Genomic DNA, 19,206 nt, shown 5'->3' on the forward strand with positions numbered 1-19,206 from the left:
GTGTGCATGCCCATATGTGTGTTTGAATGAGTATACATACTCATATCAAAATCCTGAGGTATCTACAGTACATCAAAACAAACCATAGGAAGATACAGATGGCTCAGGTACACCTGTGGAGTGGGACTGTGCAAACTATTCTACTTGGGACACTGAAGTAAACACACAAGTATATTTTAACCCAGTATAATCAACAATGTTGTAATTAAACATTTGGGCTCATTTTCTGGTTCATTTATCCTAAGAGTTCAGTGTGGGATTATATTTGTCAGTTAATTTTGCCCCATGTACTCATAATGTTAGCATCTAGAGGATTATTTCTAAACATAAATCATCTGTTGTTTGGTAGGAAAGCATGAAGAAATGCCAGCACAGGATACCATTTTTCTCAAGGACAATACTGGAAAAGAAAATGCTTGGTGACTGGCAGTATGATCACATGGTTTCATTTAACCTATTCTATGCCAAAACCTTCTGAAGAAAGTTATTGTTATTGTTTCATGGCTGAAGAAATGAAGATTTTTAAGGACTTAAGAGACTTGCCCAAACCAAGTAGCTAGATGAAGTTACATTTTAAATATGGGTCTATCCCTTTCCTAAGTTAGTTTTTCTCTAGTTTAACAAACGTTTCGACAGTGGATGTGTGGACTCTGAGAAAGCACATAATTATACAAAATCTTGTTTGAATACTTCTATTACCCATTATTCTGAAGAAGGGAGGTAGAGACTTGTCAGTTTCTCTAAGAGTTCAAAGACTAGAAAGATTCCAAATGACTGTGACCTGGTCTCAGTGCTCTGTCGGGCTCAATGGTTTGTGGAGCTGGATGCAGATGACAACATGTCTCTGAGTCATCCTGGATATGTGTCCTCACTCTTTTTGGCTCCCATGGTGTTTGGTGCTCCTCTGTAACCCCAATAATTTACCCTACTGTCTTATCTCTCTGGATATACCTTAGTCTCCCTGCTAGATATACATTTACTAATAAGAGCATACAGTAGGTTCCTACTTTGTCTCTTTTGAGGTCCTACCACAAATTCTCCATATAACAGGAGCTTGACAAAGATTATAACGTATTGATTTATTCATTTAGTGAGTACTTATTAATTAACAAAATAGTGCTTTCTCCTACTCTTAAGTACCTTATTCCTCCCATTAATTGTCACATGACATTCTGGTCATTGTGTATCTTCATCTTCAAGACAGTACTGTATGTACCACAGCTTCATGATTGTTATCACATAACTCCATTACCATTTTCTTGTGATAATTATCAGATATCTTCAGATACGTTATGAAATCTTCAGTTCTCCCAGAGATCCATTTACATATTCAGCACATGTTTAATGAACATCTACTCTATGCTCCTTACTATGATTGAAACTGGAAAAAAATCTAATCATCTCTTCTAATATTTTTGGATCCCTCATAAAGATTAAAACTACATTATGCATGTAGATGTGTTCAATACATAATAAATGAATGAATAACTATCAACCTTTCCAGGAGATAGCTTTTGTTCCTCATAATGACTCAAATAGGCTAGTTTTATTCTTTTTCCTGGAGAAAGGGCATGCATGCAGAATTATACACTAGCTTCAAATTTATTTCTATATTAAATAAACTAATCACCTGCATATTGAAACCAGATGTCATACTAGGGGCAGTGAGAATTTATAGACACACTTTCTTCCCTGGTGAATGAAAGTGTCAAACCTGGCAGTTCATACAACCAGTCAAACCTGGAAGTTCATACAACCATGGGTTTTTGGAGGCCCAGGAATGAAAGGGGGGATAGGTACAATGATGGAAGCTTATCTTTAGGAGAATCAGGAGCAAGCACTGTTCTAACAGAACTATGGTTATATTGTCATAAGGAAATAGGTAGTGGAGCTTCCCTTTGGCATAATGAATGTCTATGCAGTCCAGGATATGACTACCCAATTGAAAAACCCCGATCATTCATTGGAAAGTTATCCCGTCAGTGGTCTTCCATTCAAGGTATTTTTCAAATATTGCATGAATGAATAATTAAAAAGGCAATCGAAAGTAAATATTAAGACTTTTCCTCAAGCAAGTCTCAATGCGTTTTTATCCCATTTAAAATTTAAAGGTAATTATATTGCCTACTGCCAAAAAAGTTAACAGTAATTATTGGAATAAATAATGCCATTTGAATTAAATCAGGATGCAAAACAAAAATGCAAAACAGGAAGCAGAACACTGTTATTTCTAGCTCTAAGTACTATATCCTCTTGATTTATGAAGATGTAATTTTAACCATCTATCAGTGAAACCTTCTTGCCTATATAATTTTGACTTTACTATCCGATTGCCATTACAAAATAACAATAATCTTTTCTCATCAATAAAGAAATATGCTTTTGCTTGTTGTATTATATAGCTTTCATATGTATATCGTTCTCTGATATGTAAAGAAATATATTTATGGCTACTTGTACAAATAATGTAATGAATCATGTTGCAATTAAAACCCACAAACTAAATCTTATAATTCTTCAGTGATTCATTCCCAGTGTAATATGTCTTTGAATGTTCCAAAGTATTGCTATATAAGGCAGGAAAAGTGTCACCATGGGTTTTGACCACCTCTGTTTCACAGTTAAATTAATATTGACTGACATGAACATAGAATTGCTTTTGTGTGTGTGTGGTTGGAAGGTGATAGCATTCAATCTTATCTTCCTAAACCATTGAGACTAATTTCCCGAAGGCTAAATAAAATCATCAATTACAATTTTTTCTCCCCCATTCCTCAAAGGCAAACTGAAATAGTAGGGAGGCCTTTCCTTCATAAGTCAAAATACAGATATTATTAGATGGTGCTATTTATCATATGGCTAATATGTTTTCTAGAGTGTACCAAATAAGGTATTGTTTTGTGCATCATTAAGTTGTGGAAAGTGTCCAAGTTCCATATTACACTTGACTGATTTTGAGGAAAGTGTTCTTCTTTGTAACTTTCACCTGTGGTATTTTTAAGGGCTTTTCTAAATGAGGTATTCAGACTAAAAGCAGTTTAATGTATCTCTTCCAACGAGCCAGTTGGATGGAGTCAATTTTCAGAGTTGTTTAGGCATCAAAATTTTCTAAGTCCTTAAACAGAATCACTATTTCACAAGGCTTTCCATCACACTCCAGTATACACTCAAAGAAAATAATGCCTTAGCTTTGTCAGAATACATTTTCTAGACATGTGCATGAATGGAATACACAATGTTCTCTTTACCAGGCTCATTTTTTTAACCTATTTCCGTGATAGTAACTAAATGGAGAGTTCTAGGCTTGGCTCTGTAATTGGCTGTAGTGAGATCTATTCCTACCTGACTTCTAGATTCTATATTTCAAAAAGTGAAACTTTTAACTACAAAAGTCTCTGCATTTTTTTTCAAAACAAGAAAGCACAGAGGTGTTGTGGAGAGAAATTCAAATAGTGGAGAATGGAGAAGAACAGATAAAGTTAAGTTGGTGTATTATTATTAATCTCATATTGGAAAAACACAACTGCAGCCCTAAGAAGTATAGAGCTCACAAATGTACACTTCATTCCTGTCTTTTCTCCAGCTTGCACTACCAGAAAGTCATTGATGTTAACTCAAAGGTAATGGCAACGTACATCAAATAAAAGTAATAGAGGTGAGCCAAATAGTTTTTCAGATGACCAAAGGTCAAAGGGTGGGGTTAGGGCTGGGCCAGCAAAGCCACACCAACTCTCCATTGCACACATAATGCCTTTGCACATAGCTCAGTCTCAAGGAGAGAAAAATTCTTTTTGGATCATAGACTCTAAAGCTTTCATTCCAAGAGAAACTCAACTACAAATGTGTTTATTGATCTCTAAGAATTATAAACTACAAAGCACTTTAGTAAGCTAGATAACTAACAGAAAATGGTCACCTCAATTCTTATGATTTCTAATATTCAACATATTTCCCTATAATCTCTAAACTGCTCTAAAACCTTTCCAAAACAAGATATTAATATTTGAGTGGTGACCAAAAAGGCCATTTACACAAAATAAATCATTCAATGAAATATAGGAAAATAATCATGTGATTTTTGCACAAAGTTTAACATAAGAAGCACTGTGCAAACAGTAATCAAATATGACATTCAACTCCTATAGTATCATGACAGAATGACAATAAAAGGGATTAAAGGGAAAACGTACCTGCTTTGTATAGATCTGAGTATCAAAGAGATGGATCTTTTTCAATGATGCCACCATGTATCACTTGCCTAAGCTAGAAATCTCCCTGTCATTTTAGATTTTTTCCCCATAGATTCCTTCTTGCATGGTCTATCAAATTAACCCCAAGATCTCATTAAAAGCAGTCCTATTTTGATTAGCTAGCATTTAAGGACTTGGAATATTTCAACAGCTTTCTTAATGATTTTTCTGCCTCCATTCTTAGCACTCTTCCACAATTATTGCATCCTTTAACAACTACCCTACCTATTTTTCCTGGCTAATGTGACTTTTCTCAAGTATCTTCCGCCACGTTTATGCTTTATACATTTTAGTGGCTTAAAGGACTCTCTATCATCAGGAGCTAACTCTATTACCCTGGCCTTCCCAACCTTTCCAACCAACTGTCCTCATAACCCCTCGAACATGATTCCAGTAGCCTTTAGGTTCACTTTCCTTTTTGTGTTGGTTTATATCATGGGAAATTACATATTACGTCTTCAACAAGCAGAACCTACATGTTTCCCTAAATTATGGGCAAAACCTTTAGAAAGAACTAAGAAAGCCATGGTTCTCTAGCCTTCACCACCTCAAGGGCCATTGGCTTTGATTGGCACTTCAAAGAAAAACATGCATACCTGACAGGTATATGAGAGCACACAGACACAAACAACTATGCATAGCTGTTATCAAGGGCCTGGAAGGATCTCTATAGTTCAACACATTTACCCCCATTAAACCCAAAGTCTCAGGCTATCCAAGAGGATTTGCTATTGCTAGAATTTCAGATATTTCAGCTCTTTTTCTCTCAATGAAATTATTACTTTCTTACATTTAATGTTTATCTTCATGATCACCTTCTAACATCCTGTGATTGTGAGCTAGGCAGGGAGATATTCCTGCCATAGTAGTTCAGATTCTTCAAAATTCTAAGGCAAAAGGACCATCACTCCCTAAACCAATAAGGAAAAGATCTCCTGACTAGAGAATATGAATTATACTATTGAAGAATATTTCTTTTTTTTGACAAATTTCAAACATGCATATTGGGCTCATTAGAAAACTGTGCCTGCCTGTTTCTACTTTCTCCTCTGTGTGAGACAAAGAGATCATAGGTGAGTGATAAGGGATTAGAATAATTTTCTCTCAGTAGATCAGGCAGAAATCTCAGTCATCATTTTTCTTCATAATATTACTCCAAGAAGTCATAGGACATTGCTTTTTTATTTTGTACCTATTGTTTTGTATATAAATTTATCTGATTTGGGAAAGAGAATGGGAATCACAGCAATGATGGGCCAAAGTTTGAACTAATGCAGCAGCAATACTCACTAGACACTATGTTGGAAATGAACTTTATACTTTGGGAGGGAAGAGGAATCATGGAGGAAAGTAGGAGAAAATGAGGGAGGGGGTAACACTGTTCAAAAAGAAATCTACTCATTACCTTACATAACTGTAACCCCTTTGCACATCAATTTTATAATAAAAAATTAAAAGACTAGGTTTTGTGGAATATATGAAGTAGACATGACAATGTACATAGCACCAACTAAAGAATTTTAAAACTGATTGCAAATGATTTTCAGTATAAAAATTTTAATCATTAAAATGAAGTGAATTGCCAGTAGACTATATAAAACTAACGTACAGAAGCATTAACATCATCTCCTTGGTTTTAGAGTAGACATAACTGAGAGAATCTCAAGTCACTTTTCCAAGATAAAGAATATTTCTAAGATTGGCTGCAAAACACTTTCCTGTACCTGCCCATAGGTCAGGAAAAGCCTCTCCTCCATTAGCTAGTTGTCTCTTAACTAGAGATGTCTCTCATAGTCCTGGGATTCTGCTCTCTATAAGCTACAAGACTCAGCTTTCTTCAATCTCTTCTCAATTATCTACCTGTTGATAACAGTCACAAACAAGCCAAATGTATTTCACTGCCTAAAACGTGGTCTAGAGCCAGGCAACATGGTTAAAGTCTGTAATCTGAGCTACTTAAGAGGCAATGGTCAAGGCATTGTTATGTGAAGCCAATCTGGGGAAAATAAGTTCATGAAAGCCAATCGTGACCAATGACTGGGTGCTGTGGTTTGCATCGTCATCCCAGCAATATGAGGAAGTACAAGGAAGCAGTACAAGGCTGGCCTATATATAAAGTGAGACCATATCTTGAAAATAAGCATTATCCAAAGTGGTTGGCAGAGTGGCTCAAGTGGCAGAGTATCTATGTAGCAGCCATGAGGCCTAGAGTTCAAACAGAAGTACCCCTATCACCATCACCAAAATTTCTGTCTATATTATTTAGCTCAGGAGTCAGGAGGAAAGTAAGTTAGTCTGTTTTTGTATGGGTTGCAGGTTAGGAATGTGTTTACACTGTAACATGGTTAAAAAAGTTAAGAGCAATATTTCATGACCCATGGAAATATGGGATATCCAACTTTCAGTAACCATATATTAAGTTATATTGGGGAGCAGCTACATCTATTTGTTTACATACTGTCTATGATTGTTTCCATGCTATGAACAATATCAGAGTTGAGTACTTATACAGACCAAATAGCCCACACAGTGGAAAAGTTATTTTGAAGAAAATACTTTTGTAGCTCATAATCAAGAGAATACAGCAATAACATCTTTTTTCTCAACCATTTCATTAGCAACTTCATACTACTTGCTGCAATAAAAAGTTTTCAAAATTCAATTTTGCATACTTTTCTCTAAACAGTTTGTTCACAGACAACTGTCTTTCCTATACGCCACTTCCAACCAACAGATTCCAAGGTGAAAAAAATGCACATGTGGTAATAGCTTATATTTAACAATTTTAATATTAAGTAATAATCCAGTACCACCAAGGGACAAGGAATGGATTAAGCAACAGAAATGATGAAACCATAGATCACACCCCCAACTGGCACTTTTATAGGCTCAAATTAGCCTTCAGCTTTCTTAAGGGAATTATGGGAAAATAAACAAAAAAAGCACATCCAGAATGGGAGATAGCAAGAAGCCAGGAAGTATGAAGAAATCACTGAGATAAGTATTACTGTCTTTTTTGACGAGATTATTGCAGGATGTCACTCACACAGACAACCAGAATTTTCCAATGGTATCATTCACACTTCAGTGAAGTCTCCTGCATACAGTTACAATCGCCACAGGGCTCTAGGGTTCCCACACACACTGGCATGGCCATGTTAACGAGCTTAACAGGGCACTGGGAAATTGGCTCAGTGGTATAGTGCTTGCCTTGCATCCATGAGGCCCTGGGTTTCATTCCTCAGCACCACATAAGCAGAAAATCCAGAACTGGTGATATGGCTCAAGTGGTAGAGCGCTAGCCTTGAGCTGAAGAGCTGAGAGACAGCACCCAGGCCCAGAGTTCAGGCCCCACAACCCACAAAAAAAGAGCTTAACACGATTTTGGCTCCAAACCATTATAAACGAAACCTGGTGTCAGTTCTAAGCTGGAGTGTATCAGCTCCATTGTAAATACTAATTCAACCTATTCAAAATGGACATTGCCTAGATTGGCTCCATTGTCACACTTTACATGGAATGTGGATGAATTGTCCCCTTTGAAAGTGAGTTGCAGTGTTTCCTCAATATTTATGGATTTATGGTTATGTAGAACCTCAGAATGTGCCCTTATTTGACAAATGCAATCTTTGCAGATGAAATTAGTGAAGGACCTAAACATCAAATCATCTAGGATGCAGTATATCTTACTTCCTTACAATAAGAAGACACAGGGAACATTGTTTTAGGTGTGTTTAGCCTCAGACTTTTCAAATATGAGACCTGCACGGGAATTTAACTTAAGATGGACTCAACTCATCATTCTCTTGCCCTTTATGGAATAATAGAGAAGTTATTTTTCAAAAATTACCATATATATACCTGTATGTATGTATGTATACATACATACACACATACATAGTAGCATGCTTTATATCACATCAGAAAGCCATGTGAAGACTTAGGCAGATTGTAGTAATGTCTGTCATATGAAATGTGACATGAAATGCCTGGATCTTCCAGAAACTGTTTAAAGGCAAAGAAAGAAAAATTGGCCTCTAATATATTTGGAAAGAGCACTTGGTCCTGACAACATCTTTTTTTATGCATAGTTTGCATCACCAAGAGAGAATAAATGTATGCTATTTTGTTATTGCAGCTGTAGGAAACTAATACATGTCACATTTTCAAAGACTGTTCACAGCTACTTAGTCCTCGTATTTGCACAGTAACTTTCTGAAGGAGGCAGTCTGTGGATCACACGTATTTCTTAGCTTAGGTACAGTGAGTGACACTCATCACTTCATATCCTGCCTGTTCTTTGCATACTTTTATGGTTATCTGACAATCCTAAACACTTTGGAAACTAATCAACTTTGAGGACTCCAACATTTTCAGTGAAGTCTTACATTTCTGTATTGCAATTGTTTCCATGCCCACGTTTTGTTTACCTAGAATTTAAATCTAAAACATATCTTGAGTGTGGTTAGGTTTCAGCCACAGAAATTCTGACTTAGAGCTGTGTTGTCTGAGTTGTCTGTTAAAGTCATCCTACTAAGGAGATTAAAAACTCAGAAACCTTATGAACCAAGAAAAGGTCCCCCAACAAGTTGTGTCATATGTTACTCATTCAGAAATATTGTAAGAACACTACTTCTCACCATATTTGTAAATGAAAAGCATGTGATTAGAACCTGTAATACCAGAAGAAAAATTGCTCTTTTGGTCTGCTTCACCACACACTTTTGAAATATAAATGTAGAAAGAGAATTTTAACTTAAGCTGGACTCAGCTTAGTATTTTTGCCCCTTATCAGCCAGTAGAGATGGTATTTTTAGAAAATTAACCAATACATACACACTAGCATGCTTCACAGTACATGTCAACATGTAAATGAAACTGAACATCTGGGTTTTAGCACCAGAATGGCTATGACATGGTCATGTGCTTTTCAGCACTTGGCCCTTGGTGTCCTTGAGAATAAGTTGCTCCAGTTATGAAAGCAAATAATAATCATCTAAAATCTAATAAGAATTGCATAAGAATAAAATGCATATGAAAAATGTGTAAACTATAAAGTATACGGGTCAGCTGGGCACCAGTGGCTCACTCTTGTAATCCTAGCTACTCAGGAGGCTGAGATCTGAGGATCGTGGTTCAAAGCCAGCCTGGGCAGTAAAGTCAGTGAAACTCTTATCTCCAAAAAACCACCAGAAAACCAGGAGTGGCGTTGTAGCTCAAGTGGTAGAGCGCTAGCCTTGAGCTGAAGAGCTGAGGGACAGCACTCAGGCCCAGAGTTCAAGCCCCACGACAAACAAAAAAAGAAAAAAAAAGTATACAGGTCTTAGTTTGGGGTTATTGTCATCTATATTATAAGCTCAGTTTGATAATCAAAGCATAATAATTATAAGTAATGGTTAATTAATGACTTTTTGCTTTCATGCCAATTAAAAATATGAAAGAGATTTACAACACACACCAATAGTTTTCAACTCATTTCTAAAGCCCTTTGCATTTACTATATGGGTGGAATCAATATAGTTCTCTACTTGTCAATTTTTCTTTTTCTTTAATGAAGAATGAGAGCATTCTTTTTTATAACGGTCTTAGTACTAAGCTAATCGATAAATACAATGATAAAGGGATGATTTGGAACACACAGAACAGTAAGCTTATCACTTTACCCCATACTGAATCTGTCAAAATATTTTCCTAGAAAAAATGTGAAAATAGAAGTTTTCTATCTCCCATTATTTTAGTGTGTGATGACGAAAGGATTAGAAGGCTATTTGATGAGTCCACAGCTTGGTGCTTTCACATGTAATGTGGCATACAGCTGTTAAAAAAAAAGAAATTGAAGTATAATAATGCTCCAGGTTGACTTTCCAGGCAATCTCTAAAAATAGCCAATTGTAGTTTACCCATATTTACCTAGTCTTAACAATTCCATGCTGCTGTGAAAGGTGGTAATGAGAGGCGTGTGAAAGGTGGTAATGAGATTTGTGCAGGCAGGTACCAAGCCTTCCATACTGCTCTACTGTGGATTCTGCTGTGTTGGGCTTAACTGTGTGAGAGAAACACACCCTCAGAGATTTAGAGGTGGGGAAAAAACCCTCTCTGGTGAGCCAGTTTGATCTTTTCTTGTGACACAGAAGCCTAAAAAGGTGAGATTGCTCTCTTAAGTTCACAAACCTAGTGCAAATCAGCTGAAAGCCACCTGCTTGCTAGTATAGCTCATCCAATTCATATGTGCCAAATTCTACATGTTCGCTCACATAAAGATTCACATTAGCTATCCCATGGAGTCACAAACATTGAAACATAATGCTGCTTTAAGTTGTATCATTAATAATGATAACTTAAATTCATATAATGTAATAATCAACGATAATTAATTAATTTCTTTTTGGCAAAAAAGTTAAAAGTGATGGTGGATTTAAACACCCAATACCAAGACAGATAGAAATCAAATGTCCCACTAGATTTTTAAAAATGGGATGTTGAAATTGCTGATATTGCTTCAGAATGCTGGTGGCTTCAACCATTTGTGTTCAGCCTTAGAAGAAGCAAGAAGATATATGTGAAAGAATGGTAGTTGAAGAAACAGGAAGAGAGAAAACCCACCAGACAGTTGCATAGTTGAGATAATGTTGAGATCTATTGATGAGCTTGAGAGACAGATATGCATACAAAAAGACAGCATGGTATAGATCAGGCATTTCAACAGTTTAAAAAAGAGCCCTTAGGAAATCCTGCAAGGAAATGATGGTATCTGTAGAAGAAGAAATAAAATATTCTTTCTTGTAAGAGAGGGGGAGAAAAACCCAGGGATACTCAAAATTTACTGTCTAACTTGGTGAGGTCAATTGGCTTGTAAGAATTCCAATCTCACTTAGGTCTTACAAACACTTAGCTTCGGACAAACTAGCCTTTCTCCAGAATATGTCTGACGTGTGTCTCATTTCCCTTTTGGGATATCCCATTTTATCTATCCATCACTGCTATACATGTGAACTTTGGTCCAGAATTATTAATTCTACTGAGTATTCAAGGCCCAGTTCAGAATCTATCTCTCATGCATTCTCTGTAAAACCTTTGCAGGCTACTCTTGTATACCAATGTCTTGTAAATGAATCCCACTTCAGCATTTTCTCCTTATGGAAGCTTCTCTAATCACTGAAATATGAAAATCTTAACTGAGTCCCTTCCTAGCATCCCTGACCTCTCCATCACACAGAACATAAAGTGTTTCCCTACCATTATGACCATTTCGAATGCTTAAGTGATGCTGCTTCACTTAGTATAAGGAGAAACTGAAGTTGGGGGAGGGAGGAAAGACATAATATGGAAAATGCATGTTGATAACAATAAAACAACCAGGGGATGTTGATTTATAATGGAATGGGTACAAAGTATTCTAGATTCTACACATCCAAAGCACAAATGCTAAGATGAAATCTTTCCTGGCACTCTGCAAGTGCGCATATTGAAAAGTGTCTCCCTTCTTGGTGTGGTTGAAATCAGGCAAGTTATAGCCTGGAACTGAGTACAATTTTACTTCCCTAAGACTAAATAATAGACCAGCACATGCGCGCGCGCGCACACACACACACACACACACACACACACATATGTATATGTATACATACACACATATATATATATATATATTCAGGTCTATTATTTAGTCTATACATACATGCTTATTTATGTATATACATGTATATATATATATATATATATATATATATGCTTATGCTTAGCATGAATTACACATAGCAGCTGGATGTTGTTCTCTTCTTTAAAGTTGCTGTCTGGATCAGTTCTGTGTAACTGCACAGACATCCAGAATACCAGTGATAACATCCCAGTGATAAGATTCCAATATTCCCTACAGTTCTCACACAAGGGATTTAAGCTTATTATTTACTTCAGAATAAATGAAGCTAATTATACTCACAGTATATAAAACAAAACAGGCAGTTACAGTTGTGACTGTTTGTGAGTCATACTTTTCAACTGGTTGACAAAGCTAGCCACTAAAATAAGCTATAATAATCCTATATCTATATCACTACCACTAAACTGGTTTTGAGGCTGCTGAAGCCTCAGATAGTCTCAGATAACAGGCAAGAGCAACCTGAACATCAAATCACCCAGCGCAGTGATGACACTTCACACATTAGTACTGGCCTTATTGTTGAGACATCTAAACAATTATTTTACTTGCCAAACAACACCAATATCAAATTGCACCAAAAAGGAAAGCTATCTATATCAGCAGATTTTTATACTACAATGAAAATAAACAATAAAATGTGTAACAAAACCATGTCTAAAGCTCCATTTATTAATACTAAATTAAAACACCATCTGCAAGCAACCTTCAGGTTTAACCTGATATAAATAGGCTTTTTATTCTTTTCAGATGCAGTTCTCAGAAAAATCTTCCAAGCCTAACCAACCATAGACTACATTAGCCTGTTTTATTTAAAGTTGTATAGAATGTAATAAACTCTTCAGCATAAAGTTTTTAGCAAATTATTTAGTTAAGTAAGATGCCCCATATGAAAAGCTTCTGGCTCATTGCAAAAATAATGGTTAAAATGTTAACATTCCTATTGTGATAATGACATTTTAAGAAGCATGCAAATATGTCAAGAATAAGAAATTAAAATGTCTCCCTACATAAGTATAGACATATAAACATATTTTAATAAACATAAATCAATATATTTTAATAATGCTTTGTAATCCCTCAGTACACAAACATAATATTATCTTCATTTGGGGTGAAAGGGAGCAGGGATTGTTGAATGCCCCAAAAAGGTTCTGTGAAATTCACTAACACAACAGGTCAGCTTCCTGTCTGTCACTAAAACCTGGGACCAGTTGTGAGTGCTCTGAGAAATACTGCTGTAGCTCCATGGCTAAAAGATCTTTAGCAATAATTCTAAGTAATTTTGCCACTCATTAAAGATGACAATATGGAGTAAGCACTCGGAATTCAGTGCTTGGAATTCTTGGCGCCAGGATCTGGGGCTGGATTCTAACACTAAGTGCTTTTGAAGAGTGCATCAAGATTTAATAGGGTAAATTTTCAGACATGGTCAGAGTTTTAGCCACATAAATTCCATTAGGTTCAAAGCTCCATAGTGCTCCATCCTGTCTATATTTATGCCCACATTTTAATCTACGTCTTTCTAAACTCTCTCTGTTGGACTTCTTAACCTCTCATTTTCTTTCCTCCCCTTTTTGGTTTTAAATTACCTCTAAATTCTGTCTATGCCTCTGGCTTTAGAGCTCTAATCTTCCTTCTCCCCCTCTTTACAAATCCTTTCTTGAAGTCTGTGTTTTGAAATAAACTCTCTTTACTTATTTCTTACCTTGCACCTGATCCATTTTTTTTCTACAAAACTCTACTAGTACTAAGGGCTGCATATGCATAAACCATTCCTTGCATAATCATCTCCAGAGCTGAAGACAACTCAGACTCTTTGAAAATGTGCCAGAGCATTGAGGGAAAGCGTGAAGTCATTTCTGAATCTGGGTCAGCCATTTTGTGAATAAATAAGTGAGAGGATTACAATGGAATAGGTTTCACCAAGTCTGTGACCTGTCACTCCACTAATACAGGAAAACATGATAGCAAGGTGATTTGCAGAACAGTCCTGTCCAATGGCTCTACTGTGGACAGAGAGGACAACAGGAGATGCCAGGACAAAGAAGAGACAAGAATGATAGGCCAAGCTGCATACCATTCAACTCAGCTTTCTTTCGGGTTTTAAAGTATTAAAACCCACTATTAAGTTATCCAGTCAAAATTAAGATTAGAATTTCTTAATCTCTATTACACACAGGTAGAGGGAGATACTGACAAACAGGAAATGATTCAAGAAACATAGCTGAAGACCAACTTTTTGGCCTTTTTATCTTTCATCATGTTACTTGTTTAACATTATAGCTGTGAAATGCACTCCAGTAACCATTTTGAAATTCATTCAACAAACATTTATTGAAAATCTATTGGATGCCAGATGATTGGAAGGCGCTCAGAATACAGCAAAAAATGAGATATTGCTTGCCCCCAAGGAGCTTCCAGTCTACTAGAGGAGATGGATACATAGACAGCAACTATAATACAATGAAATAAGTGCTGGGCAAGGTATTAATAACAAGGCATTAGAGGAGCCAGAGGAAACACTTAGTAATTGAGCGTAGAGGTTCTGGGAAGCCTTCGCAGATAGGGTGACAACTGAGCAAACCTGAAGGAGAAACACGACTTTAATATACAGGGAGGTGGTTAACAACACCCAGGTTGAGGGGACTGAGTGCAGACAAAATAATAAAGTAATGATAGGAAATAAAATCATGATATGCATGAATGCATGATATGACAGGGAATTCCAGGTAGTTCTACATGAATGGAATTTCATCTAAGTTTGGAGTAGTAGTGAAATATGAAGCCAGAAATGGAATATGAAACCAGAGAGTAAGGAGCCTTATATATGTGGCTAACAAAGCTGGATGTTTTTTGGAAGTAATGAGAAAATACTGAAAAGCAAAAGCAAGGACTTACATGGTCAGATCTGTGTGTAAAGAAGAGACTAGAGGCAAATGAGATGAGTTAGGAAGGTCAGTTAAAAGGGCTCACACAGCATTCTGGGTATGAGATGCTTACAGGTGGTTAAAAGGAAGCAACAATGAAGAAAAAGAGACAGATCAGAGAGAGAGAGACTGAGGAGGAAGCTTGACAAGATTTGATGAATGATGAGACAATAAGCAAAATTCTACCACAAAAAAACAAACAATATTGAAACATACATCTAGAACAACCTACAGCCCCGGGTCTGCTATCATCCTCTTAAATCACCATATCTACGGTGCATGAATTCAAGATGAGCTAGAGGGTTCGCATAGTCTGACTTCTCTAATTCACACATCACTAACTTGGAAACTGTAACAATTCAGACCAACTGCCTGTCACTCCTATTAAGTAAGAATATTAACCTATTTTCCTCCTCTTTTCAAGCCTTTAGTCACCCATAAAAGGAATCCAATGTAAGGCCATGACTTCTGCCAATCAAATGCTTGAGGCAGAGTGGACAGCCTCTTACATGAAGGTGTCTGAGAAACATGCCCACCACCTACGTGCCACAGTGTCTACAATACAACAGTTAGAGATTCATTCCTTTGGGAGACACTTTGGCATCTTTTTGGTTTCTCTTTTACAAGGCAACAGCTGCTAAAAGAGGCAGAGTATTTTAGTGAAATTTGGTTGTTCATACTGTGCTTTGCTGTGAAACAAGGGTCAAAGGTAGAATCAGAGGGATATACAGGTATTTATCTGGGGAAGAATGTGATGTGGGAAAGAAGACTGAAGATCACTGAAATGATATTAACATCTCGCCAACACTGCCCTCTAGACACTTAGGAAACTAAGATTCTTAAGGAAGTCCTTCCACTTCAGGATGCGCAGTTTTCAAACTTGTATTTCTTGTACCTTAAGGAACTTGTGTTTTCTATTTGTAATACGCCATTTAGTAGCTTGTGTACACCTATGGTGTTCATATTTTTTCAAGAGCTTTATATGACTTATAGACCAATTAAAATCTCCACTCTTACTCATTTGTACATAATATTACTACAAATGTACTTTTTAAAACTATTTTATAGAGATGTTTCATTCACACAAACAGAGCTTGTATTTTTTATATTCCAAGTTACGCAGATTTAACTGGACTTGCACTACTCAGTTATGTCACCGGTGACAGAACATCAAGAATCAAACTGACCTTGAAGGCTTCCATATACAGCTCAATAACTTTAAGAGCTTCTAAGGCATACTTGGTAATAGAAATTAGAAAAGCCAACTAAAAAAATGAAACAAAACTTTAAAAATTACTTACTTCACTTGTTTGGAGAATGGTGAACTTGGGCAGTTTAGTCTTTGAACTGGCAGTACTGGGTTTTCCATCCAAGAGGGACCCAAAAGACAGATTCCCAAAGCTGTTTTCAAATTCAATGGAAGGTTTCAGTGTTGGAGAGATGTCTGGTGTCTGTTCCTGGCCATCCATGGGTCTTACATAGGCAGTCGGCTTTTGCTGACCCATGCTTGTTTTGCAGTAAAGCCCTGGTGGGAAGTTCTGAATGGAAAGGCCACTGCTGGGAGCTAGCAAAGACGAGGCAACTAGGGGAGAGCCAGGTGTTTGCACTGTAAATTCAGATTCTTCAGGTGAGTTGGATTGAAAGATTTCTTTGAAAGCCTCTTCTCCACTAGACTTGGTGTTTCTTTCTTCCTTGGCAGATGGGTTTGACTCTTCAACTGCACCAGTTTGGGGCTGCTCAGCCGGATAGACAAAGAAGTCTTCCAATCTGGCTTGAGGCTGGTCCTGTGTGGAAGTCTGTATCTTGTTTGGCTGACTGCTGGCCTGGCTTGCTGGTCCAGTGCTAGTATTTTGACTATCTCGTGACCACTCAGGTTTCGGTTTTCTGTTGCTATGTATTAGAGTGGAATTCAGGATCACGACAGAGGGTGGAGGCATTGGTGCCGAGGAGGAGTGGGTATTATCTTGATGTGGTGGGATCATTCGGTTCTTTTGTTCTGGAAAAAAGCTCGATTCATTTTTGTTGATGGGTGTCTGGGGCACAGAATTCTTTGGGATCCCCACTAGATGATTGTGATTAGAATGGCTAGTTAGCAAATCCTTCATTTCATCATAGTTTCCAAGCGTGTTCTGGACCCGGTTGGCAAGGGCATCACCTTTGTTTGTCTAAAATAACAAAAAGATGGGGGTGGGAGGAGAGAGAATGAATAGGTTTTTGTTTCCTAATGTTAATGTTCCAAACAGATGCCTTACGTAGGCTCGCAGAAAGGATTCTTTAAAATAGCCATGCTACAATATAATTCCATACTTTTTACGGGCTATTTAAAAAAAATCAATAATGCTATTGAAACAACTTCTTGGTATGAGCAGGTATGATTAACAGTTGCTATCCTGCCTGGCCTGTCCTTAAGCTTGTAATGAGCAAGTTGTAAAATTATGTCATTTATAAAATAACTTCTTTTAGGTCAGATGAGCTGAATCGTTAGATTACATATTATAATTAACAACTTTCATTTGCTTATTATTAGAATGATAATGGTATGTATAACTTATATATTTTGGAACAATTAGCCTTTGTACTGCATTAGACCATGAAAAAGATTTAGCCCATTAGATAAAAAATTCAGTTAACTGGCGCTATCCTGACTACACAAATTTGAGAATAGGCATGTGAATAAACAGCATCTGATTGTGCTAACTTATGACTAAAGGGAATCCAATTCCTTTGAATCCAAGAATGGTATAAATTACTGGTGTCTGCCTACATACTCTGGGGCGACTGTTTCTACACATTGATGATTCATACTCATTTACTTTGAAATGATGCAATTGTTCATCAACAGTGACTCAAACTCTCCTGTGTCTTTGCAATGATTTAGAAAATATTCACGAATTTAAACTGTTGCTTAAGTAAATCAAAACAAAGACATCTTTTCAAAGTGATGCTAGCTGAATGTGTAGGAGTAACTGAGGTAAGCAAATCAATTTATGGACAATCAACAGACCAGCTACATCATCCCCTGAAGGGTATGCTAATCTTTGAAAATGAATGTGTTTTAAAAATAATTAAGTTCCTGTATGCGCAAAGCTTTTATGACTAGCACATGGAGGGTAGCTGTTTATTCGGGAATTAATTTGAACAAAGTTCAGTTGTTCACTCTCAAAAATGAGTTTTATTATTCTATTTATATATCATAAAGGTTATCAAAACTAACTGTTCAATTCCAAAGGGCAAAGGACATTTTTATGCTTAGGCTGCACTGTTTAGGCCCAAGATACTGCAAGGAAAGAAGATATGGCAGGAAAGACTAAGGTTATCCTTAAAGCCATCTGGCTCCTGGACCATTAAAAAAGTAAGGAGATACCTCATATGGCCATTAGGTCCCAGAAGTCTATGCACAGAAGGCAGTTCTCATCTCCAATTTGGCAGTTTTCCATTGAAGATAGATGTTTCATGTTTGATATGTTCCGCATGTCCTCAACTTAGTCAGATTGCCTGGTATATACAGGGAATAAACTTATCCAAGTCTAAAATCGAGTCCAAACCTAAGTTGTATGACTGCACTATTCACTATATGTGAAGACTGGAGAATATGTAGGTGGAGGGAGGGTGAAGTTCCAGAAATGGATGAAATCACCCAGGGAAAGAAAATGTTGAGAGAAGATCAGGCTCAGGAAGAACCCTGGCATACATCAACCTTTAAGAGACTGGGGAAAAAGGAGCCGCCATCAAAGGATACCAAGAAGGAGCAATCACAGACAAAAGCAAACCAGAAACCTTGGCCTCATTATTCCCATGATCTGCATGTATTTATGAAATCTGTAAACCATAGCACGTGTTCAATCACAAGACTCTTACAAAGAAATGAGAGCAGTTAGAGAAATGTGTATATAGAAGATGAAAAAATGCATGCAAAAGGAGTTGTGGGAGAGGATGAGGATCTTTAGAAGTTGAGTAAACATTCCACTTTAAGAGTGCTTATCCTCAAAGACATCTTGTGTTGCTTCATGCAACCTTGGTGCGGAAGTAGCGATTCAGTTATTAACATTGTATAAAATCCTCTGCTGAATAACTTCTCCCTTTTCAGAAACACATTTGAAAGGTATAGTTGAAAGACAAAGATGGGTAGAAATCACTTTTATTTCATAAAACTCCCTAGGCTTTTCATTTTTAATGGCAAAAGTATTGCATTTTCAACAGAAGATTCTTGCAAAGGCAACCATCAACTCTTCCTATGTAGCAGTTTGCTTCAACTACGCTGTGCAATGGTCCATTTGGGCAACAGCCAAACCAAATCAAGTCTCTCTTCAATCCCTAAATGTCACTGTGCAGATGGCCCAAAAAGGATTTGCTGTAGGCTTGAAACCTG

General features: G+C 36.9%; 1 protein-coding gene across 3 annotated transcripts in view; it reads right to left on the bottom strand.

Annotated features, from left to right (window-relative positions):
* Positions 1 to 19,206, bottom strand: part of Aff2 (AF4/FMR2 family, member 2) — a 474,899-nt gene that overhangs the window by 294,085 nt on the left and 161,608 nt on the right. For all 3 annotated transcript variants that reach the window (XM_013025945.1, XM_013025946.1, XM_013025944.1), the window contains exon 3: positions 16,139 to 17,002. In XM_013025945.1, the coding sequence (XP_012881399.1) occupies positions 16,139 to 17,002 (864 nt within the window). The remainder of the gene's footprint in view (positions 1 to 16,138; positions 17,003 to 19,206) is intronic.

Source organism: Dipodomys ordii, unplaced genomic scaffold, assembly GCF_000151885.1.
Source record: "Dipodomys ordii isolate 6190 unplaced genomic scaffold, Dord_2.0 Scaffold89, whole genome shotgun sequence".
Lineage (NCBI taxonomy): Eukaryota > Metazoa > Chordata > Mammalia > Rodentia > Heteromyidae > Dipodomys > Dipodomys ordii.